Raw genomic sequence first — 26,908 nt, 5'->3', positions numbered from 1 at the left:
CTATGGGTAATCCCAGCAGTACTAAGACCCATAATATCAGCCTTGGATCACACATAATCCCAGTGGATCATGAGTTAACACAAACTCTAGAAGTCCTCACCTCATGGTTGCATGAGGCTTTGGGGGGACAACTAGACACAAACCATAACATTTGTTTATGACTCCAACTGTTTTATTTTGCAAAGAATGGTAATGGCCTTATAGTACAAGGTATAGCTATTTGAAAACAAAAACAAAAGACATTTTATGAGATTTACCTTTTCTGATTGTTTACACCTGGTGATTTTTTAGTTTATTTATTTATTTGGTACAGGGTCTCATTTTGCTGCTTGGACTCATAGTGATTCTCCTGTCTCAGCCTCCCCAGCACTGGCAGTATGGGTGTGTGCCACCATGCCCAATTTGGTTCTAGTGTCAGCACAGCATATGGTATGGGGGATCCAACTCAGGGCCATTGGTTGCCAGACAGGTGCTTAGACTGCTGAGCCATCTCCCTAGACCTGCACCTTGTCATTTTTATCATGAAAATTGGACTTGCTCTGGTCCCATTCTTTTGTGTTCCCCTGTATATACCTTTTGGAATGGAAATGTCTCTCTTGTGCCATTGAATTGTGGAAGTGTTTCTTTTTTCTTTTTCTTTTTACAGGGTAAGTGTTTCCTTAAATCTCAGCAGAAACTCTAGACTTGGACTTTTCAGCAGTACGGAAACTGTTAGGAGTTGGACAACTTTTAGAGAGGGACCAAATGCCTTTTACATAAAGGAATATACTTGAATCTTTGAGGTTCATTGCATCAAGGTGTCTCCCCAAAGCCTTATGCAGTCATGATGATAGGCTTCTAGTGTTTGTGATTGATTGCTGGTCACATGCTTCGATGAAGCCCTTCGACTAGGGCTACACTGCCCTAGTGATGTAAGGGAAAGAAACTTCCAGCCTGTTAGATAAGTGGTATGAGTTCCTGTTCTCTAAAATTGAAGAATGAATTTTAGGAACAAGGGCAATTTAAGAGCAGAATATATTTATTGGAGGAAAGAAAGCTGCTGTCTGAGAAAGAGACAGAAGGGATCCCAGATGAGTTGCCGTAGAACCTACCTTTTCTAGGGATTTTTATAGAGCAAATCCATGACATGAGGCAGGTCCAAGGTGCTATACATAGGCAATTATAAGGTGGGCACAAGGTGAGACAAAACTATGGTCAACCAATAAGATTGCAAATATAACTGTTCAGGTAAAATGGATTAAATTAGGATCCAATGGGAAAGCAAGTGATGTAGCAAGTGGGCAGGGATACAGATGAGGGGCTTCTTCTATAGGGGGTTGAGTTAGTGACTTCTTGGCTTCCTCAGGGTGATAGATACCTATGTAAAATATCAGTCCCTGATGCCCGTCCCTAGGGAGGTATGTGGGTACATTTGTTTCAGCTTTTGTCTTGAGATCTGGCCCACAGCTGGAGGTGCCTTTGTCCTCCACAGTTGCAAGGTATCTCCTGTTCTACATTAGCTCCTTCGAGGCTCCACCCTGTCTGATTGCTTATAATATTTCTACCTAAGTAAGCTGCCTACACCACATGGCATACAATAAAAGGGATGAAAAGGGGCTTGTCTCTCTTTTTGCTTTTGCTGTCTTCCATTGCCATGAATTGTTGTCTGTCTGCCATGTGCCACTCAGTCTTAGAGCCAGCCAATTGTGCACTGAAAGCTCTGCAAGCTGGGAACTAAAGAAACCTTTCTCCCTTTAACTTTGGGTGTTGGGTATTATGTGTCAGCAACAGAGAAAAGTAACTAAGACAGGTCATTTCTATTATAGACATATTTTTAAAAATTTGTGAGTGGTTATCACTTCTGAGAGCTCATGTTATCTTATATCAGTATTGATGGTTCTTTAAAAGGAGTGAGACTCGTCCTTTTGCTGTTCTGATCTTTGGTTTTCTCTGTGCTGCGTGATGATCTAAAACAGCATCACCACCTTCCTGTATGTCTGGTTCCCCCTTTCAGGAGTGCATACCAGCAGGCAAATAGCACCAGGGCTACCGCTCTTCATTTGAAATCTTGTTTGCATAAAGTCTTCTGCTCAGCAAAGCGGAAGAAAAGGGCAGTTCTTGGTTTAAAAGAGGGAGTCTCCTCCTTTCACCCTTCATGTTGAACATCCGCTTTGCCTAATGATGGGGGTCCCCCGAAAGCAGGCTTAACTCTCCACTCCACCTGCTCTCACCCAGATAATTTTGATCTCTGTTTCTGTTTTATTGTGGCCTGGAGAGGAAGTTACATGGTGCCAGATTGCATGGTGCCAGATCCAACTCAGCTGTATGTAAAGCCATAGAGTTCCTTGAACAAAGTACAGTAACATGTCAACAGTTCAGATCTCTACAAGAGTGAATCAGTGTAATGAAACTTTAAAGGAATTAAGTTTTGTATTTCCTTATTTTACAGACAAAAAAATCCAGAAACTGTTATTTTACCTAATGTTTTATTTTTTAAATTTTAATTTATTTTAACTTTTATTTTATTTTGGCAAAACCGGGGATTGAACTCAGGCCCTTGCACTTGCCAGGGAAGCGCTTATTCTACTGAGCCATCTCTGCGGCCCCTATCTTAACTTTTAAATAAGCCATAAGTTCACTTGTGTGTAAATCACACAACCCTGTAGGATCTGTGTGCTTTTGTAGAAGTCCACTTTTTGAAAAACTTTTAAATTGATACATGAGGCTTTATATCTGTGTTTAGTATGACAGTTTTAATGTAGCATTTAAAAAATAGATGTTAGTTTTTGCTGGAAATCAGCTTGACTCTTGAAGAGCAAATTAGTGCCTAGTGCTGATAATGTGTGTCTGCTTAAAAACTGAGCTGACTAGGTGCGGTCGATAAGGCAGCGGGACACACCTTGGTACTTAGCACCAGGTGGGCGTCCAGCCCAGGGCACTGCCCACTCGTGTCCCCCGTGGACTGAGGGAGGTGTGGGGCACCTGCTTTCCACTTCCCTTTCTGCTCCGGCATAGAGTTCGGGGTGCCTATGCTGATGAAATGCAGGCAAATTAGCAGAAGCAAATTACCGACCTAAATTGAATCAGATATGATTTTGCCTACATACTTTTCATATTTGTGTCATAAATTCAAAAACCTTTTTATTGGAATCCAGAGTTTATATGAAGTGAAGAGAACTTTTCCACGATGGAAGATGACTTTCTTTTTAATGCAGCTCGTTGCGGTGTCCACAACCTAAGGGAAACAAAACCCAAGAACCAGCCCTTTTTTTGATACTGCCCTCAGTTCATGGACTTTGGCCAAGTGTGAAACTGTGTCAGCTTAATGTACAGCCTTTGGGGGCAAGATTTGGTGGAACGGCAGCCAGGGGAGGGCTGTCACTTCAGGTATTGAACTTGTGCTTCAGGGAGTTAAAGTTAAAAAGGAGAAGCTTCTTTTCCTTTGTTAACTCAGAGAAGGGGGGAAATAAGTAGGTTTGACACACAGACATGCGCTTACATAGACCCTGAGCACACACCTATTCACGAGTTGTGCACTTTTGTGCCTGGCTTGTTTGTGATTGTGACCCTCTACCTACTTGCTATAGGTCATTACAGTATGTTCATTTTCATTACTTCTGAGTGGCATATCCTGTGAAAATCTCACAGTTTAATCTCTGCTGCCTTTGTCTTTTGTGGTACTGGGGACTCAATCTAAGGCCTTACACATGGTAGGAAAATGCTGTAGCCCTGCTGTGTATCTCCAGCCCTAACTCTGCTCTCTTGGTGGATGTTGTCAATAGCAGGGTTTCTGTGAGAGCTTGTGGATGTGTCAGTGAATGTACTTGTGGATATTTGATGGAAGCAAAACTAAGAGCAGGACTGGTGGATTTTGGAGAATGTATATATTCTCTATAATGGTATATATGAGATTGGTCAAAAACATGGTGAATGTTTAGAAGTTTAAAAATAAAAGGAACTTTGCCATTAATCCCTCTCAGAACACTTTTCCTGGTTTCAAAGAAATGTATCCCATCATTCTTGCCACTTTCTGAAGTATTTCTTAGAATACTCGTTTGTAGAGTCTTTAAGTGTCATCTGCCACTGTCAGATGCCATCCTGAAGTCAAGTTTATAAATACATACTCTCTGTCCTCATTCAAGTCATGAATTGGATCTGACATCATGCGGCTTGGCACCGTGTGACATCCTCAAAGTCAAAATGACACGAAAGGTTATCAGTTTGAATTGCTTCAAGACATCAAAGCCATCACCATAGCTCTACTAAAGACACCCATGAAAGAGACTGTGCAGCTGCTTCAGAAAGTGCCAGAAGATGGGATAAGTCTGTTCCAAGCGAGGCAGAGTGTTTTAGTGGGCCGATGGCAATATGTCTTTTACACATTGTGATTTGTAAAACTTTAAACATTTACCATATGTTTCGCACATCTCATATGTGTATATTTTGAATGCATTTTTATTTACACGGTACCTGTTAACATTTAGGTTACTTAAAAATTAATTACGGCAGACTAAGATGGCTGTTCAGGCAGAGCACAGCGGCCAGGATTCGATCCCTAGTGTGCTGTGCTGGCCCCGCCCCCAGGGCCCACTGAGCTGGCGACTGAGACTGGTCTTGATAGCACATGCCTGTAATCCCAGCATTTGGAAGGCTGAAAACAGTAGGATCACTGTGAGTCCACAATGTACGTAGTGAGACTCTGTAGACCCTGTCCTAAATACAGAAGAAAAAAAAGAATTATGGCTCATTAATTGCTTAGCCCTCTAGAAAGTATCATTTATTCATCTCAGAGGGAAAAGATTACACCATATAATTTCACTGTAGCTAACAATTTAGACTCTAAATCTAGCCCCTAGGTGGCCATTGACACAGGGCCTGTTACAGCCTCTTCGAGTTTACAACTCCAGTTCTAGATGTACATATAGAGAGAAATATGTGATTTCTTTTTGTAATTGTTTAATTTTATTAGTATGTGTTTGTCATTCATGATACAGCTTGTTTCCTTTATTGATCCCCTTTTCCCGCTCATCTTCCTCCCTCAGTCTCTAAACCCCCTTCCCCGTTTTCATTTATGTTGCTATTATTCTTAGGTCATGTTTATGGTGCATAATGTTTACATTCCTTATAGATGTTTGCTGAGCTAACTAGGCAGAGTTGGTGTGGCACTGGGTAGCAGCTGTATATTGCATAGTTTAAATCTTCTTTCCCCTTTCCCTCTCCCCACACTGTCAATCTCCTCATTTGCAAATAATCTGTCTCCTTGTTTCTATTTATTTTTAATTTTACTCTTTGTACTTTATTTTACTCAAAGGAGAGCTAACATGATTTTAAGCTTGTGTATCTGATTTATTTTGCTAATATTATATTTTCCAGGTGTATCCATTTTCCTAAAAACATCTCAAATTTATCCTTCTTTTTAGCTGAGTAGTCTTCCATTATGTATAGATGCATTTCTGTATCCATTCATCTGTTGCTGGACACACAGGCTGCTGCTTCCAGGATTCAGCTGTCATGAATGGCCAATTACAAACCCGGACGTGGATGTATCACTGGAATACGATGTCTTAGCTCTTTGGGGAAGATGCCTAGAAGGAAAATTTCTTAGATAGATCTCCAGAATGATACATGTTGGTATACCAGTTTATTTTCCCTTTAATAATGAGGAGGGTTCCTTTTTTTTTGGTACTGGGAATTGAACTCATGACCTCACGCTTGCCAGGCAGGCACTGTACCGCTGAGCTATGTCCTGGGTTGAAGAGGGCTCCTTTGTCATTTTGCTACACCAGCATTTGTGATTCTTTGACTTCTAGACAGTTGCAGTTCTTTCTGCTTTAAGATGAACTTGTGTTTTAATTTGCAAGAAAGACACGATTTCCAAGGTGTGTCCTTCTCTGCAGTTGTTACCATTCTGAAATGTCCTCAGGAGCCCTCGCAGGCCATCAGGACCAGCCTCCCCAGCGAGTTCAGTGGCTGCTTGTGTCATTTTCATAGGAATTAAACTGTGTTCGGATGTGAAGAAATATGTTTGAATTTTTTGGCAGTCAAGTGTGACGATTAGTAATGGTCTATAAGATGATGCTTTTTCTTTCTTTGCATGATAACAACTGTCAAATAGTTTAACAGAGACTAGTTAAACTATAAGGTAAGGAATTTTTACTATAAAATAATTTGGTGACTTGGCATTTTATGCCCAGAAGTTCTTTATATTTTGTGCTAAGCTTTCAGGAGCCAGAATTACTGTCTCTGCTCTTAATTTTAGTGTTTTCTGGGTATATAGCAATAGTCTATTTTCCTCATGGCCTTCTGCAGCTTTTAACAGGCCCGTTTCAGAGTTGCAAACGTGAACTAATCCTTACGTTAAGCAAAAAGGAGCTGTTGACATGTCACATTGAATTTGGTTTTGGAAGAGATTTCTTTTTGTCACTGTTTGGTTCTTTTTCAAACCTTGTGTTGTGACTCACAGCATCCCTCCCCTGGGATTAGAGGTCAGTGGAATACTGCAAAGTGGACCCTCCCCCCACACACTGGGGATGGAGCCCTTCACAGCAAGCTATATCCCGAGCCCTTTGTTTCTTTGTTTGTTTCTTTCTTTTTTTTATTTGCAAGGAATCTCTCTAAGTTCTTAAATTGCATAACCTGGACTCGAACTCATGATTCTCTGGGTCAGTCTCTGACTTGGAACTGGAGGTTATAGCAGCCTAGTTTTAGTGACTCTTCTGTGAATTTAAATTTACCTATCTTTAAAAAAAATATTTTTTTGTTTTGTTCCTGGGAATTTTGCCCTTATGTTCGTATTTGTTAGTGACAAGTAAATTACAGATTTATGTTAATGCTTTTATTGGTGAAATAAGTAGGTGTCCTATGTCAGTTTTCCTTATTTTTATTGTTAAACATTTCAAAGTTTTTTTAAAAGAAAAAAAAAGCATTTGGAGTCCAGTGGTTATAGAATGGGTTCCTTCATCAGTTACGTGCTGTTGAAAGCTGTACTTCTGTGCATGGTACGTTTTCAGAGCTTTAGCTCATTTTGCCCTTGACTTGTTGCTGTAAGATCACTCTGCCAAGCGTTTCTTCCTGCCTTTCACTTTCCTTCTTCCAGGTGCGAGCTGCAGCAGCAGCTCCCTTAGGATTCTGCAGCTGCTGCTTTCAAACTCAGCCACACCCTGGCCACGTTCCACCCTGTGTTGTGGTGATTGTCGCCCTGCCACAGGCGACACCTCTGTCTTTCTCTCTGATTAGTGGTTTTCATGACAAAATGAGATAGTAGAGCATGATTGACATTTTGCAAGAATATTTGTCTGCTGGGGTGAGCAGCCAGGCCCTGATTGCTCTTTAATGACTAAGTTGGAAGGAGACTCAGCAGTGGGAAGAGTCAGGTCTAGGGGAGAAAGTATTGTAGGGGGCACTTGCGGAAGGCGCTTTTAATTTCCCTGTTAGCACAGCTTATCTTCTTCCTTTTTTTTCTTTTCCTTTACTATGCTGAATTTAAGGATAGTACTGAATATGCAGACAGATGGGTTGTGTTTTGGTCTCTCAAAGGTTAATGGAGGTTAAGGTAGTCATCTCGTATTTTGACTAGTAGAGAGAAGTGAGGAAACAACAGTCTTCTCCAAGACCTCTGGCACTCTGGTAACCTGTCATAAGGGTTTAATTTCTCTCTCATGAGAGAAATGTGGGGGTAAACTTGGGTGTGGTGATGAGGGCATTATTTGTCTGAGGTTGATATTTACGAAAGTGAAAAGTACAGAGTGTCCCAAGACTCAGCCTTAAAGGACTCGGGGTGTGGTCTTTAGGGTTATTGAGCAAGAGGGATGACAGCTGAAGGTCCCCTAAGTATTGTCCTTGAGGTCTGACCTGAAGGAGAAGTTGAATCACTCTAAAACAGTTCCATTGCCCCTTGCTCTAGTGGCTTCAGCATGCTCCCCATACATTGGCAGCATTAGAAGGACTGATGTGGAGTAGGTTTGGGACAATTATATAGTTTCTTTATGATCGTTGAGTAAGTGCTTGAATCTTAAGATTGTCTTCAGATGCAGTTTTACTTGGAGAAAAGCAGTGGAAAGGAAAGGTTTAGTTGCCCATGGACCCTGAGGATCTTAGTAAGGTCTGTTTTTATTTGTTTATTTATTTATTTGGTGCAGGGTCTCACTGCGCAGCTTGCACGTGGTGACCCTCCTTCTCAGCCTCTACTCAGTCTCAGTGGTGCGTGCCGTGAACCCGTGCTCCAGGACAGGCACAGCATGTGGAACCAGGATGAAGCCTGGGTCCTCATGCTTGCCAGGCAGGCAGTTAGGCTGCTGAGCTGTCTCCCTCCCCCTAAAGACCATATTTTAATCCAGCTGTTGTGGTGTTCAGGCCTAAGATTCTGCATCTTTAAAGTTCAGAAGTGAGGAGCTTTAAAAGTTGCTGCCCTGAGTATCAAATCTGGATTGTAATTATTACCCATTTAGGCTAATGCTGTCACTCATGCTTCTGCAGTTTTTCTTCTGTTCACTTGACAATGAAAGTGTTACACTGGAGAAAAAAAAAAAACCACCTTTATTATTCTGTGATAAATATGTAGCTATAGTGTGGGAAGAATAGTGAAAAAATAGATAGTAATGGGGTCCAAATTGCATCCTCCAGGCAACATCACAGAAATTCATTCTGGTGAGAAATCAAGTGTGCGGCTACGCTTGCTACCAGGAGGACCTCTGTGTGTGTGGTTCTGCGTTCATGCCTGTGTGGCACCGCACAGCTGTCTACAAGAGAGATTTTTGTGATGGATTTTGACACGAGATATATCCATGCTTCATAAAATTTAATGGAAAATGATAATGCTGAGCTATAGTCCATTTATAAAACAAGTTGCAGTATATTGCATGGTTTACTCTTCCCTGACCAGGGAATTAGCTTGGGCAGTATCAGATGGCAACGTGGCATTTGATTGGCTGTGAGTAATGTGTGTCTGCATGTGGTCAGATTCAGGTTGGTCTTCTATTTTTGATCATGAGAAAAGGATGTATTTCTTTACTAAGTGTCTCTGGTGACTCATATCTGAAGTGAGGGGATTGCTGTGGTATTTTGAACAGAGACAGCTTTTACAGAAGGGCTTAGGCAGTGAGATAGAGCCCTGAGCTTACTTCAGATGGTTATACTCTAAGGGCCCCGAGGCTGCCAGAGCAGAGCATCTGCTTCAGAGACCTCGGCTTCGGGTGCATTCCTTTCTGGGTAGTGTTTTCTTTTGCTTGTTCTCTAAGTTTGTTAAATCTAGATTACATTCTCTTAAGGACACAGGGATGAAACACTCATTTTATTATCCAATGATAGGGAAAGCATCAACAAAGCTTTTAAGTTTGATTGCAGATCTAAAGATCCCTAATAATTCAATTATATTTTGTGATACATTTGATTAAAAGTGGTTTTCTTTTTCCACTTCCTCCCATCACCTCTTCCTGTCCCTTTCCCACCCTGCAGTCTTCCCTGATGGAAGCCCTGGTTGTACACCTAAACCTCTGTGTCCTGGAACAGCACACACAGCACTAGATGGGTGTCTGTGCCGCTAAGCGCGAGGCTGCACAGTGAGGCAGGGTCCCCCGATGCTGTGGTCTTGCTGCCCTCTCAGCCCCTGCCCTGAACACTCGTCAGTATCCCTTCGTTTTGTCACATCATCAGTGTGGTTTCCACATGTGTGCATTTATGTGCTGGCCTCTCAGCTTCTATCTGCTGTGTGCTTCTGTCTCCCTTGGCCTCCCTTAGGGGTTTCTAGAAGGCCTATGGGTTGAAGACTTTTTCCTTTTGTGTCACATGCTCTGGAAGCACCCCAAGTGTACCTCACTTGCACAGTGCACAGTATTGTTATATAGCTGAAGCCTCCCCTGTCTGTTTATATCTATATTATATTATCTCTATAGAGAGACAGACAGGACCTTAAGAAATAAACTATGCAATGACAGGGCAAGGCACATCCTCAAAATATATTCATTGAGTGAATCAAACTCCTCTTAGTAGAATTTCTTATAAGCAGATCATTATTTACATGCCTACAAAACCGCTTTGAAACCAGGTAACAGGCCTTACACAGGCAGCACGCTGCTCAGGAGGAGGATGTGTGGGAAATGAAAAGACCAACAGATGTTGCTTTACATTTTCATCTTTGTGAATTTTTATGGTCTCTTTTTCTCTTTTAATATTTAGTCCCTTAAGAAATAATTAAGCAGGAAATAAACAGGCAAGAAATAAAGCTTTTATAAATTGATACACAAACCTCCCATCATACATCTAACTGAAGTATTAGAATTATTTATTTCCTTTTAAATATTTTAATGTTCTTATTTCTGTTGAATTTTAAGTGACTCATACCTTTGGGAGAGATATTACAATTGATTTTGGTGAGTAGGATATAAATTAAATTTAGCAAGTCTTGGGTACAGCAGTGCATCTGTTGAATAATTATTTCACTAAAGTTTTCACAGGTATAGACAGAAATAGCAGTGTATTCAGAAATACTTTTAAATGTTTTCCTCAAAATTATTGTCAAGTACATCTGGGAGCCAAAAAAATAAAAAAGAAAGCAAAACATTTGTTTCTTTATTGTTAAGTCAGGGTTATTAATGGTCTTTGACTTTTAAACAGAGATTCCTGTGCATTGTACTAGACAGGGCAACATCCAGGATGATACCTTCCCTAGAAATACGTCAAGTGTAGTTACGTTAAATTGTTTTCAGAAAAACCGTGATTTAAATGGCAGCTCAGTTAAAAGATTGCTGTAAAGTCTGTAAATGTTCTGTATCTGCTCACATTATACTTACGTGTAATGTCAGGAGGTTCTCTGCCTTTGAATACTTAAGGCTTGAAGAAATTAGGTCTGTTGTTTTGTCAGCATAAGTCAGTGGATTAGCTTAATGATATTTTTACAGGTCAGTTCATTGTGTGTTCACCTAAGTAACTAAGCTTTGGAAATTAATTGCAGTTTCTTCTGATTGAAATCTAGGTAAGCTACTTTCCAGTTATAGTAGTCAAATTTCTTTTATAAATCTCTTTCAGTTGATTGCTTAGAATAATAATGTTTCATGGGAATAAATGTTGAAATAGATAATTTATCCACAGACAACTTAACTTGTTTATATATTTGCAGGGAAGAGAGTGCCCCGTGATTTGAACTGCTTGTGTTTTGATGTTAACAGTGGACCTCTCTCCCATTTACTTCCTGCAGTTTCAGTTACCTGCAGTTAACTGCAGTCTGACAACTTAAGTGGTCATTCCTAACACAAGCAACTCATACATTTTAAGTTGCTTTTCTAGGTACCATGATAACCTCATCTGTTCTCTTCCATCCTGCCCAGGCTGTGAATCATGTTTTGGTGCACTGTATCATGCTGCTCATATACGGGTCTGTCACTTAGTTGCCATCTCGGGTATCATACCAACTACGTGGTTCTACAGTCCTTGCAACCAGCATTTCACTTTATCATGGCCCCAAAGTGCAAGAATACTGATGCTGGCAATTTGAATGTAGAAAGAGAAGCTATAATATGTTTCCTCTACGTGAAAAGTTGGAACTTTCCAGTTAGGGGGAAGATGTGGAATATATAGTGTTTAGAGAGTCTGAGGGCTCAGCCATCAACTGGAAGTTTTGGAACCTATACACTTGTCAACACTAATAGCATATGGGTTGAATGTCCACACTCTGAAATTCAAAATCTGAAATTGTTGAGCCCTGACATTTTGCCTACAGTAAAAGAAGGTCACACTGTAAAACTTTGTTTTATGTACAGGATTATTAAAAATACAATATACATAAATATGTATAAAAAAGGTAAAATTCCTGTAGAATATATGCATATATATGCACATATATATATATATATATATATATAAATAATATGAGAAATATAAATGTAGACTTCGTGTTTGGACATGGTTCCCATACTCAAGATGCCTCTGTGTGTATATGGGCATTTTCTGATGTCTGAAGTGCTTCTGGTCCCAAGCATTTTGTGTAAGAGATACCGTCATAGCAATTAAATTTTATCAAACACTTAGTATGTATCACTTTTCTATAGGAAACCACTCTGAAGCCGGCAGCATGAATGGCAGCAGCTGTTACTTGGATGGTCTTGTGGCTGGCCCAGTAGTCTCCTGCTCCCTGCGCTGCTAGTGGGGCTGCGCATTGAGCCGGATGACCCAGCGGCCTCATGTGCTTGCATTGGATGCTGCTGTGCAGCTGGGCTTGGTTGGGGCTCTTCACAGTGTGGTGGCCAAATCTGAGGGCATTTTCAAAGAGGCAGAGACAGAACTGCACATCTCCTCCCAGTGTGATTCAGCTATTTCTTCCATTACAGTTAACATTCTGTTGGTCAAAACAAGTTTTAGGATATTCCACATTGAAGGGAAGATATAATAGACATCAGCTCATGCTGACAAGAAAGACAATAATTTTTAGCTATCATTTATTTTGGGGCAGGGTTGTAAGACATTTACTTTAAACATTTATTATTTACCTGATGTAAGCCTGAGGAAATGGCACTGATGCAAGCTTCTTTATGAAATCTACAGCAGTTGTGATGTTGCACTCCATGGAAGGGGACTCTTATTAGGATGTATTACTTGTACAGACTAGAAGTGACGTTTTAGCACATTCATGCATTCAGCTGCTGTGTTTTCAGCTTCCAGCCCATTAACCTTTTCCCTTTACATTCCCCATTCTCTTCCTCTTCTCGAACAGTGTACCTTCTCCTTTCATGTCATGCTTCCACTCTTTTTTCTGAAGATCCCTCATTGTTGAGGAAGCATGCAATATTTGGCTTTTACAGCATGGCTTATTTTACTTAACATGATGGTATCTGGTTCCATCCAAATGACATAATTTTATTCTTTAGGACTATATCATGGATACAGACATGGATACAATCACTTTTTATCCACTCATCTATTGGTAAAACCTAGGCTGTTTCTGTAGTGTGAACTGTACCATAGTAAGCATGGCCATGCACGTATTTCTCTAGTATGCGGATTTTAATTCTTTTAGAGTTATGCTGAAGAATGGGAGATCTAGGTCAAATGGTAGTTCTCTTCCCAGGTCTTTGAGTACATACTGAGTCCCATAATAGCTGTTTTAATTTACATTCTCATCAGCACTGTGGAAAGAGTTCTTCACCTGCGTTCTTTGTATCTTGAATTCTTAGTGATAGCCATTCTGACTGGAATGAGGTGGAATTTCAGTGTAGTTTAATATGTATTTCCCTGATGGCTAAATATTTTTAAAAGAACTTTTGAAAAATATACAAAATATTGTATAATTTGTAAATTAAAGGTGAAGAAATTAAGGTTTCCAGAGGTGAAATCAATGCCCAAGGTCATTTAGTTACTAAGTTTTGTTTGGATTTTTGAACAAGTGCTTTGTAACCACTCTAGCATTCTGTCCTCAGTAGTGCCTGCAGACGAGCTGTATGATTTTCAATTCCAAAGCCAATATCCAAAGATAGCTTGTTTTATTGATGTGGGGAGTTTGTTCTTTTGCAATCAGACTGAGACTATGAAGGTATCAGGGCCATATTGTTGAGCCACCATCATGCAGTAAAGATAACAGATGCTCCCAATTTGGATCTTTCTGTATCACTGAGTGAGATGAAAAGTAATATTCTAAGAGCTGATAGCATCCTGCGTTTACTACATGTAATAGTACATTTTCCAAGAATAAATAAATTAAATCAGCTTTTTGATCCAAAATGGTCCCAGTGGGCATATTTTGTTCCATTGTAGGCTACATTTTTTCATATGGTTTCAATAGTCTACTGTTTACTATTCATTAACATGAAATACACAGATTTTAAATTACCTCTTTTTTGTTATTTCTGCTGTTTTGTGGTTTTCTTTGTTTTGAGAGAATTACTCTCCCCCTGGGCTTTTCTTTGTTAAAAAAAGAAAACAAAAAAGAACTGTGATGTAAAGACCAAAATAAAATCAAGGCTTCCAAATAGACTGATGAAAGCTTTGGTAGTTACTCTAATTGCAGTTTTCTATGTTAGATTCTTGGTATCCTGATTTCAAGATTTCTGCAGTCTAACACTTACTGAGGAAAGTTTGTAAGTTGAAAACATGATATAGCACTTTGCACTTGAAGATTAGGTACAAATTGTGAAATGGAGTCACAAGTTTTACAGTAATATACGGACTTTTTGGAGCCAGGCTACCTAGTCACATCATCCTGACTAGAATGGACGAGGGTATGGCCGTCTGGGACATTATGGGCCTTATAATTTGTGTCCAGAACTCCCTCAATTTCCAGAGGAAGGTGCTTTAGATAAATGAAGTTTTGTAGCAGATCCATGTCTGGAAGCCAAGGATACCAGTCCCACGTTTTCCTCCACAGTATCCTAGTGCTTCCGTAATGAGCTGTTTTACTAGAATTAGAGAATACACTTATCTAAATTACATCCACTTTAACAATTGCCAGTTTAAGAAACAATTTTCCTTAAAGAAATAAATAAAATATATATCCTTTGTTGTTTAATTCAGAAAGTCTTAAAGACTTTGGTTCATATAAACTGTATTACCATGAGCCAGTAGATTTATCATATCCATGTTTTTCTGTTATCACTTTACCTTTTAAATTTTTTCACTTTGAAATGGAAACAGTCTGGCATGTTCTCATTGCTTTTAAAATGCAGCATGTCTGTGAGGCCATCACATCTAAGTTAGTTGGCTTCTCTTGAGTTGTTACTGTGTATATGTATCAAGCATCCAACAAACAGAGGAAGTATGTGTTAAATGGAATCATTTGGTCATGTGTAGCTGTATTTCCTTTATGATATATTATAAAATACATGTAACATACTAATTAATCAAACTTTCAGAGACTTCTTGTTCCTAAGAGTAATTTAATTTGAAATGCATTTCTTAGGGCTGGTGAGATGGCTCAGTGGTCTAAAGCACCTGCTTAGAACAAGCTTAGCAAAGCACAAGGACCGCAGTTCAATCCCCCAGCACCACATGCCAGCCAGCCCGCCCCCTGGTGGGCTGAGCTGGCCACACACACACACACACACACACACACACAATAAATAAATAAATAAATAAATAAATAAATAAATAAATAGATGAAATGCATTTCTTAGACGACAGTAGTAATGGTAGGAGAATAAGTTCTCAGTAGGACTTAAGTTCCATACTGTTTTTCCTGGTTGAGTAATTCCTGACTGTCAGCTTAAGTATTTGTCTTTACATTCTCTGCTTATTTTTATTTATTTATTTTATTTTATTTTATTTATTTATTTTTAATTTTTATTTTTTTGCAGAACCAGGGATTGAACTCAGGCCCTTGCATTTGCCAGGGAAGCACTTATTCTGCTGAGCCATAACCCCGGCCCCACTGCTTTTTATTTTAAAATACAAAATTTAGAACCCTTCTTTGAAGGATAGATTTGGGCTAGTACCTGGGTGCCTTTTGTAAAAGTTTAATGGTAAAGGACCAAACAGAACTCTTTAGAAAATTTGGATTAGCCATCATGTGAGTGATTCATTGTCTGCATCAGAGAGGACTTTGTGATTTGCAAGGCGATTCAGTGTGGCTGGCAGTGGGGCTTTTCAAAGGATGGAAGATACTGCCCTGGGTCTCCAAATTCTCTCTTCTGCAGGCACATTTGATTTGCCTCAGAAAATCAATGAAAGGTCCTTTCAATGACATTTTTGTTTCTTGTTGAAAATAGGGCAGTTTAAAGAATAAAAGAGTAAAAAATTAAAGTAAGTCTGCTAGTCAGAGATTACTATGGTAATGTTTTTCTGTGTGCATATATTCGTTATTTTTCTGTTTGTAAATTTTCTGTAACGTGATATTAAGCCTTTTAATAGAACCAAGTTTTTTCTGAGTTGGCTGTACTGACATATTATTTATTATCTTGCTTTTTCTACTTCACACTTTCATTTTAACCCTCCTCCAATATTATATTAGTGTATCCATGTCAGATTACAGCTAAAATGGATGAGAGTTGCTTGGTAAATTTGTACTTTTTTTTTTTATACTACATTGCAGACATTTGAATAAAGATAATTTTAGCCCTAAGGGACTATACAGAATAAATTTTGTGATGTTAGTTTTCTTCTTTCAGGATTCCTCCAACTGGCTTGGTGAGCTAAGCTATTACTCTTATTATGGTGTTCGATTTTCTTTCCATTATTCCACTGTAAGACAGCAGGATTGAAGTGAGTGAAGTGATAAAGGTGTCTGTAAGGGAAATTCCCAGAGCCCAGCGTGGAAAGGCACAGCAGTGTGATGGGAGACTGTGCTGTGCTTCCCCAGAAACCGCGGCAGATGTGTTCCACTTACTGTGCTTCTGCACGTTACTCATGAGGGATAGGGTGTTTACTTCCTTTGTCTTTTCTGAGATTCTGGTTTTTCATACATGAAGAAAGGGGAAAAACAATAGGCAGGAAAGATCTCAGAGCCCGCAAAGCAAATATTTTTGCGGATCAAACCCTAGATTTTAAACTTATCTGAGCACAACAATTTGATTTAATAAAAAATTTTCTCTTGCAAAGGCTTAGAAACTTGAGATCATAGTGTAAGTTACCATAGTTTCTATAAACTAGTCATTTATACTGCTGTTACCTATATTTTATTAGCACTATTTTGAGATCAAGATATTATTTTTCATTTAGGATTAAAAATATTTAATGGCTTCAGAAATTATCAAACATGTATGGGATATGTACTGTGTGTGGAAATGGGCATCAGTTTAGGCCTTGTGGAATGCCAGACATGCAGTGTGATGTACATATGGAATATGTGTGCTTTTCAGGATCATCTCTGGCAGTGAAAGTGGCATGGCATTAATAGCCTGGCTTGTTACATTTGGGAAGGAGGTTGGGAAAAGATAATGTAATATTTTTGACATAAACCAGGTGTGAATGAGAGGTCCAGAAGGCTGAGGTGTAGAGATGTTGGGCTTGAGGAAGAGGAGAGGCTGGCTTAGAACCCAGATGGTAGGTCAGGAAATGCAGAGGGATATTCTGATAGCTGGGGACACTCGGAAGTCTGTGAGAAGTAGTGGACAGATAGCGTGGTCCTGTGGATCATAGCCCTTCTCAATGAGAGTGTTATTTCAGTAAAACTTTTAACTGTAGCCCACTGAATAGAACACAAAACAAAAGCCATCTGTTTTATTCAGTGTCCCATTGCTGGAATGTGATACTCAACACCCACAAGTCGAAGGAGGAGAAGTTTAATTAGGCTCGCAGTTTCTGTGGTTTCATTTCACAGTCAGCTGGTCCAAGGCAGCATCAGGACCCCAGGGTATTGTGGATCAAAGCTGCTTAGTTCATGGTTGCCAGGGAGCAGAGTAGGGGAGCAGTGTGGGAGGAGGGTGTTGGGGCACAGATACCTCAGAGCCACAGCTCCATGACCCTTCCAGAAACACCAGACATGTGCCTTACTGATCCCCTGGGCAGCTTACAAGCAAATCTGGTTGACAAGTTGAACCATCACAACACACTGGCTTTAAAATAAGGAATGAGACAGTTAAAAGAAGAAAAGACTTTTCCTCGTGAGTTTGAAGAGGTAGGGGGAAAAACTAGCTACATCTTTTTATTTATATATCTAAAGTTCTATAAATAATATATATATTTTTAATGGTGGAAGAACAAAATCAGTAAATACAGACCAATTGGCATTATTCAGATTACTAATTCACTGTAGGTTTTTGAGGGGAGAGGAAAGGGTATGAGAGAGACTGGGGAATTGCAAATAGCAAAAATTGAATCTGGATTTCTTTCTTCCCATAAACTATTGCCAATGCTCTGCTAAGGTAAGGTTTTTTGGTGCTGTTTTGATTTTGTTTTTGATGAGACAGATTTGTTTTATCACACAACTCAGGTCATCAAATATAATGTTTTCTAATGTTCCTTTTTGTTTCTGTAAAAAAAACAACAAAGTAGTATGGTTCTGTATTCTTGGCTTTATATGAATCTTGCAGTAATAATGAATGTCTAGTTAATTTATAGAACGTTCATTGTATTTTATCCTATAGGAATGAGAAAAGTAGTTTTCCTCTTGTTTCATAAAAGAATGCTGGTTACAGATTACAAAAGTTTTCTTTATTGAAGTAGACTGTAATTAATTAAACTTTTAAATCCAACAAAATTGTGAATGACCACATAAAACATTGGTGGATTTTAATAATAAATTTTCCAGGTAGAAAAAAATTGTAGAAGTCATCAGTAGGATATTGTTAATCTTGCTTCAACATTTAAAAAAATGTTGGAGAAGCTTTCTGGAAAATAATGAAGATTAGATTTATTATAGACCTACTTTTAGGATATTTCAAAATACATGTGAATGATCATTCAGCCATGGAACCATCTGTTTCCTGGCCTGATTCGCCTGCTCTACTGTAGCTACCCAGCCAGGGCCTCTGTCATCTTTGTCTTTGCATCACATTTCCTAGGTCAAGTCTGGCATGAAAACATACGTAATAAAGATTGGTAGAGTAAATGACAGATTGGATATTTCAAGTTCTAGCATTTTCTTTGCTGTTTATACAGTTATGAAAAACCATCATGATTACTAATGATCTTAATGTAACAATGACTCTCAAAATTGTAGTGGATGATAATGCTATATGGAAAAAAACCAACAATTCTTAATGAGTTCCAGGCCAGCCCACACTACATAGTAAGTTCAGGGCAAGCCTGTACTACACAGCCAGACCCTGTCTAAAACAATCCCCAATGAGGTAGTCATTGTAGTTAAAGCTTTGCAACTAATTCAGAAGAACTTGTTCAAGACCTATAGACACAGTAAGGGTGTAAACCTTTTCAAACTGAAGAGCCAAACTCTTGCAGGATACTTAAAAAATTGAGTAGAATGTATTTTGATTATCTCTTGGAAGCTTCACTAAAGATAGTACTTTTCAACATAGTATTCATCATTTCATATTTGCATGATTTTAATAGGACATTTGTAGGAGCTGGGGAGATAGCTTAGTAGAATAAGTGCTTGCCTGGCAAGCTCAAGGGCCTGAGTTCAATCCCCGGTTCCGCAAAAAAAAAAAAAAAAAAAAAAAAAAGACATTTGTGAATGTCCATTTACAGATATTTTAGCAAGCAGATGTATTTGCCTTATAGACAGATTCATTATTTTGAAGTGTAGCTTCTTGCTTCCCACAGATAACATGTTCAAATGTTATAGTTTGTGTCTACATGTCCCCCCAAAGCCTCCTGCAGCTTTTGGGGGGTAGATTAAGGGTGTGTGGTGCTAGGATTGATTCACTGAGAGTTGCTAATATTAAGAATATTAAGTGTTCCCTGGCCTAAAAGTGGGTAGCCTGGATAAAATATAAAGAACAGAAAGAGAGCTGTCATTGTCACTGCTGGTCTGTTGTGACTTGCTGCTGCTGCTGGTCTCCAGCTGCCTCTTGCCCTGTCTTTGATGTCCTTCTGCCATGTGCCATTGTGCCTTGGAGCCTGGTGATTATAGGCTGAGACTTCTACTGTTAGCCAAGCAAACCTTTCCTCCTTTAACTTTGGGTGTTGAGTATTTTGTGTCAGCAATGAGAAAAGTAATGAAGACAGCAGTTTGGTACCACAGAAGTGGAATCATTGCTGTGACTGTACCTGACCAGTGGTTCAAGAGTGTTGAGCAGTGGCTGGTGGGAAGAGTGTGCCCAGGTTTAGAGATTTCTTGCAGAGAAAGCAGCCCTGGAAAACCTTAGGTGGCACTCGATGAGAGATTCTGGCCAGCGATGAGAAGACCAGATGGTTGGTATAAATGCAGCCTATAAATATTAGGCTGGGAAGGAGGACCACCTTGGCTGTTGGATTCTAGATGGTTGTGTTAGAGCTGGGCAGAAAATTCGTCTGCATTTTGCTTGTATGTCTAGAGACTGCCTGAGACGGAGATTAAGGGAAACAGACGAACTAATTTAGAATGAGAAATTTCAAAACAGTTGAGTGTGGAGGCCATAACATGGCTATTTTTGAGGGATTTTAGCCAGATTTATGTTGAGAATCAAGAGCAAAGAGGCCAACAGAATAATTTAAAACATTTTGAGTTTGACCAGAAAGGGAAGCCCAGGAAATTTGTGACCTACAAAGATCATACAAAGGAAAAGTTGGTCTCTGAAAAGACTAGTGAGAAAAAGCCAACTATTTTAGAAGACAACAATAGAAAATACGGCCTGAGGACATCACAAGAACTAGAAGAACTCCACTGTTTACTCCCTATAAATTGCAAAGAGGAACACTTTGCTTTGAGGAGAGAGCCTAGAGAAGTTGTTCCTTAGGATTTGTTTCAGAGGCACTCCACCCTCAGAACCAAGAGAAGTAGAAGCCTGTCTACTGTTTCAGCTAACATCAGACCTTGTTAACATCCATGTGGTGCTAGTTTTAGGTCTATGCAAGAGTTGTGAGGTCGGGCAGGCTTCCATCCTAATTTCAAAAGAAGGCCTGAGAGGACAGTATGTGAAGCTGTGAGCAAAAAGCTGAAGATGTATTGTAGACCCTGGAAGTCTGGAGAAGCCAGGAACATGAATTGTCTGAGGAAAACTGTAAGGAAGGAGCAGAACTGGCCCAAGAGAAACCAAGGTAGCTACAACCACAGCAGTGTCATAGGCATAGGACCATCTAAGCCCTTCAGCGTTTACAACTTGCCACAGATTGCCAGGAATCCTGGAAGTGGAACTGTAGGATTTAATGTTCAGTCTGCTGGATTTTGGACTTGGTTTGGTTGCCTTGCTTGCTACCCCATTTGTAACTTTTGGAATGGAAATGTCTGTCTTGTGCCCTTGTGTGTTGGCAGTGTTTAACATCTTTTAAATTTATATAGGGTCTCTCATCTATGAATTTGCCTTAAATTTCAGAGCAGACTTTGAATTTAGACTTTATAGCAATGCTGAAAGTGTTAGGGCTTGGCAAGTGTTAGAGATGAACTGAATGCATTCTGCATAAAGGGATTCACACAAGTCTTTGGGATAGAATGTTACAGCTTGTGTCTAGAAGTCCCCAAAGCCACTTGTGCTCATAAATAGGTCTTTTTGAGGATGAATGAATCAAGAATGTATGCTGGTGGAAGCAGGATATGATGCTGGGATTGATTCACTGTGAGATGCTAGGATTAAGGTTCTGAATGGACAAAAATATAAGGGACAAAAACAGAGGTGCCATTGTTGCTGCTGGTTGCTTGTTGCTTATTGTTGCTGCTGCTTGTCTTCTACCTCTTGCCCAGTCTGTGGTGCCCCTCTGCCCAACTGCCCTGCCTTGGAGCCTGGTGATTATGGATGAAACCTCGGCAAACTGTCGAGCATGTCAGCCCTTCCTTCTTTCACCTTGATTGTTGAGTATCTTGTATCAGCAGTTACAAGAGTAACTAATGCATCAAGATAACGTGTTCAGGTGACATATAGAGACCAAAGATTGCCTACATTTGTTATTTGGCACCATTTTAGGCTTGGTCTTCCTTGCGATGTTAGTGTAGATCATGTGCAGAAGGGAAGCCTAAGACCTCCCATTGCATATGCGGTATTTTAGACTGATTTCGTGTACTATATTCCTTTTTAAGTTTGTAGTTTAATTTTCCAGAGGTAAAGTGAAATAGATTTAAAATTGTACTGTGGCTTTGTTTCAGTTAAGATGGACCAAGCATGTTTGGATTCTTTCCTTCTTTCCTTCTGTCTCTTGCCCGGCCTTCCTCACTCAGTTCTTTTGTTTTTTCATTCTTTCTTCACAGCTGAGGATTGAACCCTAGCGCTGTACTCCTGAGCTATACCTATAACTTCATATTTGACTTTTAACATCTTTTCACTTTCCTTAAGGGTACTAACAGCTTTAAAGCATTTGAGCAGGAGAAATGAGCAACAGTCTAGTTTTCAGACTGTCTGAACCCATTTTAAAAATAGACCATTCTCATGAGGGAAGACTTCAACCTTTATATCAGTTTATCTCTCCACTTGGGATTTAAAATGTTCTCAAGGTCAAAAACTGTGTGATATAATTCTCTAAATTCATGTTGGAGGGCACTTTATCCCGGGTACAGTGGAAATTGCTCTTTCTGTTGGACATGAGTTTCGTTTAAGTTCTGGTGTTTATAGTTTCATGTCTTGCTTTTTGTCTTATGTTGAATTTGTTTCATCTTGTAAAGATTAAGAAGATCATGTTCTAGTTTTTAATTGTGAGAGTTGAATTATTAATGATTTCTGAATAAAAAATGAACCTGCATTTTTTCTACCAAAGGCAGTACAGTATATTCTCAGAAACTTTGAGGCTCATGAAAGTCAAGTGTCATTTAAAGTTTTTCCCTAATTCATCATTGAGAGGTTTTTATTTCCTTAGTGATTTGTGACACAGCTGTTTCTCAAAAGGAGGAAATGCAGGGCCACACACAATCGACAGCAAGCTGGTCACATCCTTTATGTGTGGCTTACATCTGCTGGTGGCTTCCAGGCAGACCTTGAATTTTAGAAAATTAGTTTTTCAAATTTAACATACCCAATCATGATCTCTATAATTAGGGTACACTTCCCCCTCCACCTTGTATTATAATAACTCTTCTAGGCTGTTTTGTTCCATATCTGATACTTTCGTTAATTAAGATTAAATAAGATTATTACATCTTTGTCGAAAGATTTTGACTTTTTTTCATCTGTTTTAATTAGGGGAGTTCTAGGGTCAAATATTCCTAATTAGTAAGCACTGAATCCTTCCTTTAAGTAGTCACCATATGATGAGAAATCAGTTGGGCTTAGGAAAACTGGCTAAATATGGAGAAACTGGTCACTAGGCAGAGGCATTTCATCTGTAAAGAACATGCAATGTATAATTCTTGCCTTTTCCCCCAAGTCCCTATAGGTAGATGTAATTATATTCTTGGATTTTATTTTCAAGTTGGACTTCTTTTTAGTGGGTGTCTAAGGTCGAAAGGTGGGCAGTGAAGAAAGTACATACAGCCTATCAAACTATATCACAACATCCTAGATGAAAAATTATTTGCTCTGATAATAAATGTAAGTGGCATCAGACAGTAGATTTATCATTCAGTTCTTTTAATGTCTTCATGTAGATTTCAACCTCTGAATCAGTCTGTAATAATTTATAAAATTTATATAAATTTATACAGTGTGTATCTGTGAGTATAAATATAAAAGAAATATGTCAGATTGTGTATCCTGCTGCACTGTGAAAATATAGTGTGAAACGGACACATCCAGATACTTCTGACGACATTAGTGGTTTTTTTTTTTTTTCTAGACTAAAGGCAGGATATATGTTTACAGTGTCAAAGCTTATACAAAAAAGTTAAATAAAAATGTGATACATGGTAGGAAGAAGAAAATGCAACTGTATGCCCACATTGTAATTTACCAGTGGTTAGCTATGATTATCGGAGCTTCTAGACTCTAATAAATGTCACTATTTTCTTTGTAAACTTGTGTCTATATAGCCACTAGATCAAATATCCAAGATGCATATCATTGTTTTTGTGCCTTAAACCTTAGATCTAACAAGTAAAATTGAAAAACATATGGATATAATTAAAGAACAAAGAAGCAAGGGGATGGAGAGTAACCAATTCAGAAAACAAGGAACAGTTGGTTTACTCTAATTAGAAACATCTTCATGTTTCTTTTTGTTTTGTATGCACCAGTTCAAAGTTTGATGGAAAATTAGCTGTTTATCCAAGTTATAGGAATAAATTCTTTGCAGATCTTCTGAGGTGACTTTATGTTTTCCTTAAATTCTGTAATCTTAAAAGTTAGTTGCAGTGTATATTGGCCTCAAGCCTTTCTTTGGTATAGTGAACTAGTTCACATTTTATTTCCTGTGTCTGGGTACCCTATTTCTGTTATCACCTGCATGAGAGGATCAGGTTAATGTCAGATGTTCAGTTGATCCACAGACCGTGTCCCTTGTCGATTGAGTTGTGCTGAGATGGGGCTGGAGCTGAGCACATGGTGGCACATGTGTGTGTGACTGATGAGTCGCAGCATGCGCATCATGCAGGCGTTCAGAGGAAGCTTAATGTCTGACGTGACCCCCTTTTAAATTATCACTTCATAGCTAGTTCCAGGTTATGGAATTAGCTGATATTTTCATTTTTATGATGATGTATTTATTGAAATTATAGAACTTATACATCATTGCTTTCTCTTCTTACTTACTTTCCCTACTTTTTAATAATGAATATTCATATTATTTCCATATTCATCTTATAGAGGAAGTTATGTTTCTTTTGTAAAAATAAACATTTTTTTAGTATTCTGGTAACTTTTAAGAAACATGAAATACCTTTCCATAGTGGTTAGTGGAGTAACTATACTAATAGGATTAGTTTACCTAGAAAATTAGACTTTGGTGTTAAATAGCAACTATAAGTGGCAGTTTGGTTAAACTGAACTTGTACACACATTAGGGTCGTTTCATTTCTTGAGATTTGCTCAAGATCTGGTCAGGGTCCTTAAGTCCATTTGGGGCACAGTAAGACTTCTCCCATTTGATGGCTTACAGGGGTTCGTTTGGCTTCTCTGAGAGGCTGGGGATGCACATGAGTGTTGAAGCTTTGGAGATGTTCCACAGATAAACCGCAGGAGTTCAGAATACATAAGAGACCTGCTTAGCAGGTCTCTGATGTGCAAAGTAAATTTGACTGCTTGAAATGTTAGAGAATATAATTCAAACAGTATGGATAATTGTTTGCTTTACCTTTAAAATCATTTTGCATGCAACATTTATACAATCAGAATCTTTTACAACATTCTATTACTGATTATAATTCATGCTATTGGAAAATCATGCATAAAATGGAAAACAATTTTCCTTCTCCAAAACTCTGTGAGGCTTTTTACCTTCATGGATTTCTTTACTGTCACCTCCCTTTACTAGTGGGACAGCTGTAACTAAAGTTGTCACTGCTAAAGAGGGCAGTCAGAATTGGATCTCCAGGGGATGGGAACGCTCTCTCTCCTAAGGGCAGTTGGCCACCAAAACTGTCTTGCAAAGAGTAAGCATGGTGGCTTTAAGTCTTTGAAACCAACACAGCTTATATTTTATGTGAGAGAAATGGACCAGACTTCCTCAGATGGCCAGGAATTCTTTTTTCTTCTGGAAAAGAACATGTGGTCAGGGAGAAAAGGAACTTCTTGTGAAGAGTGACACTCACTGACTGCATCGACAGATGCCTGCTCCATAATGAGTACCAAACCTGTACTTTGATTTGTTGAGTGATTAAACACAGATACATTATTAAAAATGCAGTAGAGAACCACAACTTTCAATGCCAGTGACATGTTTAAATGTCATGTGATTTTATGTTAATTTTATCTTTGCTTTCCTGTATGTTTTCCTTGAATTCTAGAACATTTGTCTCTTAGCCTGTAAAACATATACGTGTGCACGCACACACACACACACATGCACGCGCACACACACACATGCACGCACACATGTGTGCCTGAGTTATGGTGACTCTGAGTAAACACAGATATTAAAAAAGCAGGGCCACATTAAGCCTGAAGTGTTCCTCAATATTTTGTGTTGTACTTCCTTCTTTATTATCTAAAATGAACAGTTTATGGATCAGCATAGTTAATTGCATTCTAATGGTAGAATTATAAAATGATTGCAGGTGATAGTATTATTTTGAAAGATGAAACATTTTAAATTATGTCAGAATCCCAAGAAATGTGCTACTTAATATAAAGGTGTTAGGTGCATTTTCCTTTTTCTAACCTTTCACATACTGCTGTCACATTTCTTCTAAGATAGAGATACCATCGTGCCTTTAGCCCTTATAATCTACTTCAAGTCCCCATTTCTTATACTGCTTAACCAGGGGAACATATTAAAACTGCCCGATGGCCTTAAAAATAAGCCATATATCTGGACTACATCATCAGAAAATCCTACTTTTAAGCAGCAGTACTGTGTATGACAAGTTTGCTCTTTCCTGGAGACATCTTTTGTGTCATCCCCAAACCAGCTTTGCTGATCCTGCCTCACTTCATTCATTCCTGTTATTTTTGTTCTACTAATCATGCCAGACACAGTAAGTACACAAATCCATAGTTTTATTCCTTACTGTACACTTTTTTATGTAGTTCATGAGATACCTCTTCTCAGTTCTAGGTCTTTCATCAGTCAAACTACTGCTCATCTTTCTCAATTGTTCTTTAATGACAAAATCCTTTACTTTCCCAGGTAGTCATTGTACCTTCTTGTTTTGCATTTATTTTTTTTAAGAGCTCCTCTTCCATTAAACTGAGCTCAGTGTAATTTATATTGTTTACGCTCATGGCATTAATGCATGGATAAATAATAAAATAAAAGCTTGTTAGGAATTTAAATTATACTTTCTCTGAGCATTGTTTTCACAAGTATGATTAATTTGAGAGTCATGATCAGCTACCAAGATCTACTTTGCTTTGTACCTAAGTCTATTTGTTTCAGTGTAGATTCTCATTAAAACTTATGTATGTGTGTATCTATTTTGATCTTTTTTTTTTTCCTTTTGTGTTTTCAGGCGGAAACTCACGAAACTGTCCCTTATCTTCAGTCACATGCTGGCAGAAATCAAAGCAATATTTCCCTCTGGTCAGTTCCAGGGAGATAACTTCCGTATCACAAAAGCAGATGCTGCTGAGTTCTGGAGAAAGTTTTTTGGTGACAAGTAAGTAAGCCTCCCCTCTTCAGTGTGGGTTCATCTTTGAAGGGTGGTATGGCCCTTCCTCCAGTTGCTCATGGTGTAGATTGTATTGAGTATTTCGAGAATGTACTTGCATATTGTTGGCGAGTGATTTAATTAATTGATAATTTTTCTGAAGCAGACATCAAAAATATGCCTCAATAATGGAATGATTTTGGTATTATAAAGTAAATGTCAAGGTACAGATTGTTATATATTTTATGAGGTTCGTGGAATCAATTTGCTTGGAGAAGCAGATACTGGTATGCTATATAGATTACTGTT

At 38.8% G+C, this 26,908-nt stretch overlaps 1 protein-coding gene across 6 annotated transcripts in view; it reads left to right on the top strand.

Moving 5' to 3' along the window:
• Cblb (Cbl proto-oncogene B) overlaps nucleotides 1-26,908 on the top strand; it is a 218,102-nt gene that overhangs the window by 87,515 nt on the left and 103,679 nt on the right. For all 6 annotated transcript variants that reach the window (XM_023704090.1, XM_023704093.1, XM_023704091.1 and 3 more), the window contains exon 4: nucleotides 26,462-26,608. In XM_023704090.1, the coding sequence (XP_023559858.1) occupies nucleotides 26,462-26,608 (147 nt within the window). The remainder of the gene's footprint in view (nucleotides 1-26,461; nucleotides 26,609-26,908) is intronic.

The sequence above is a fragment of the Octodon degus genome, unplaced genomic scaffold (genome assembly GCF_000260255.1).
Source record: "Octodon degus isolate 3935 unplaced genomic scaffold, OctDeg1.0 scaffold00187, whole genome shotgun sequence".
NCBI lineage: Eukaryota > Metazoa > Chordata > Mammalia > Rodentia > Octodontidae > Octodon > Octodon degus.
This window is presented reverse-complemented; position numbering and strand designations above follow the sequence as displayed.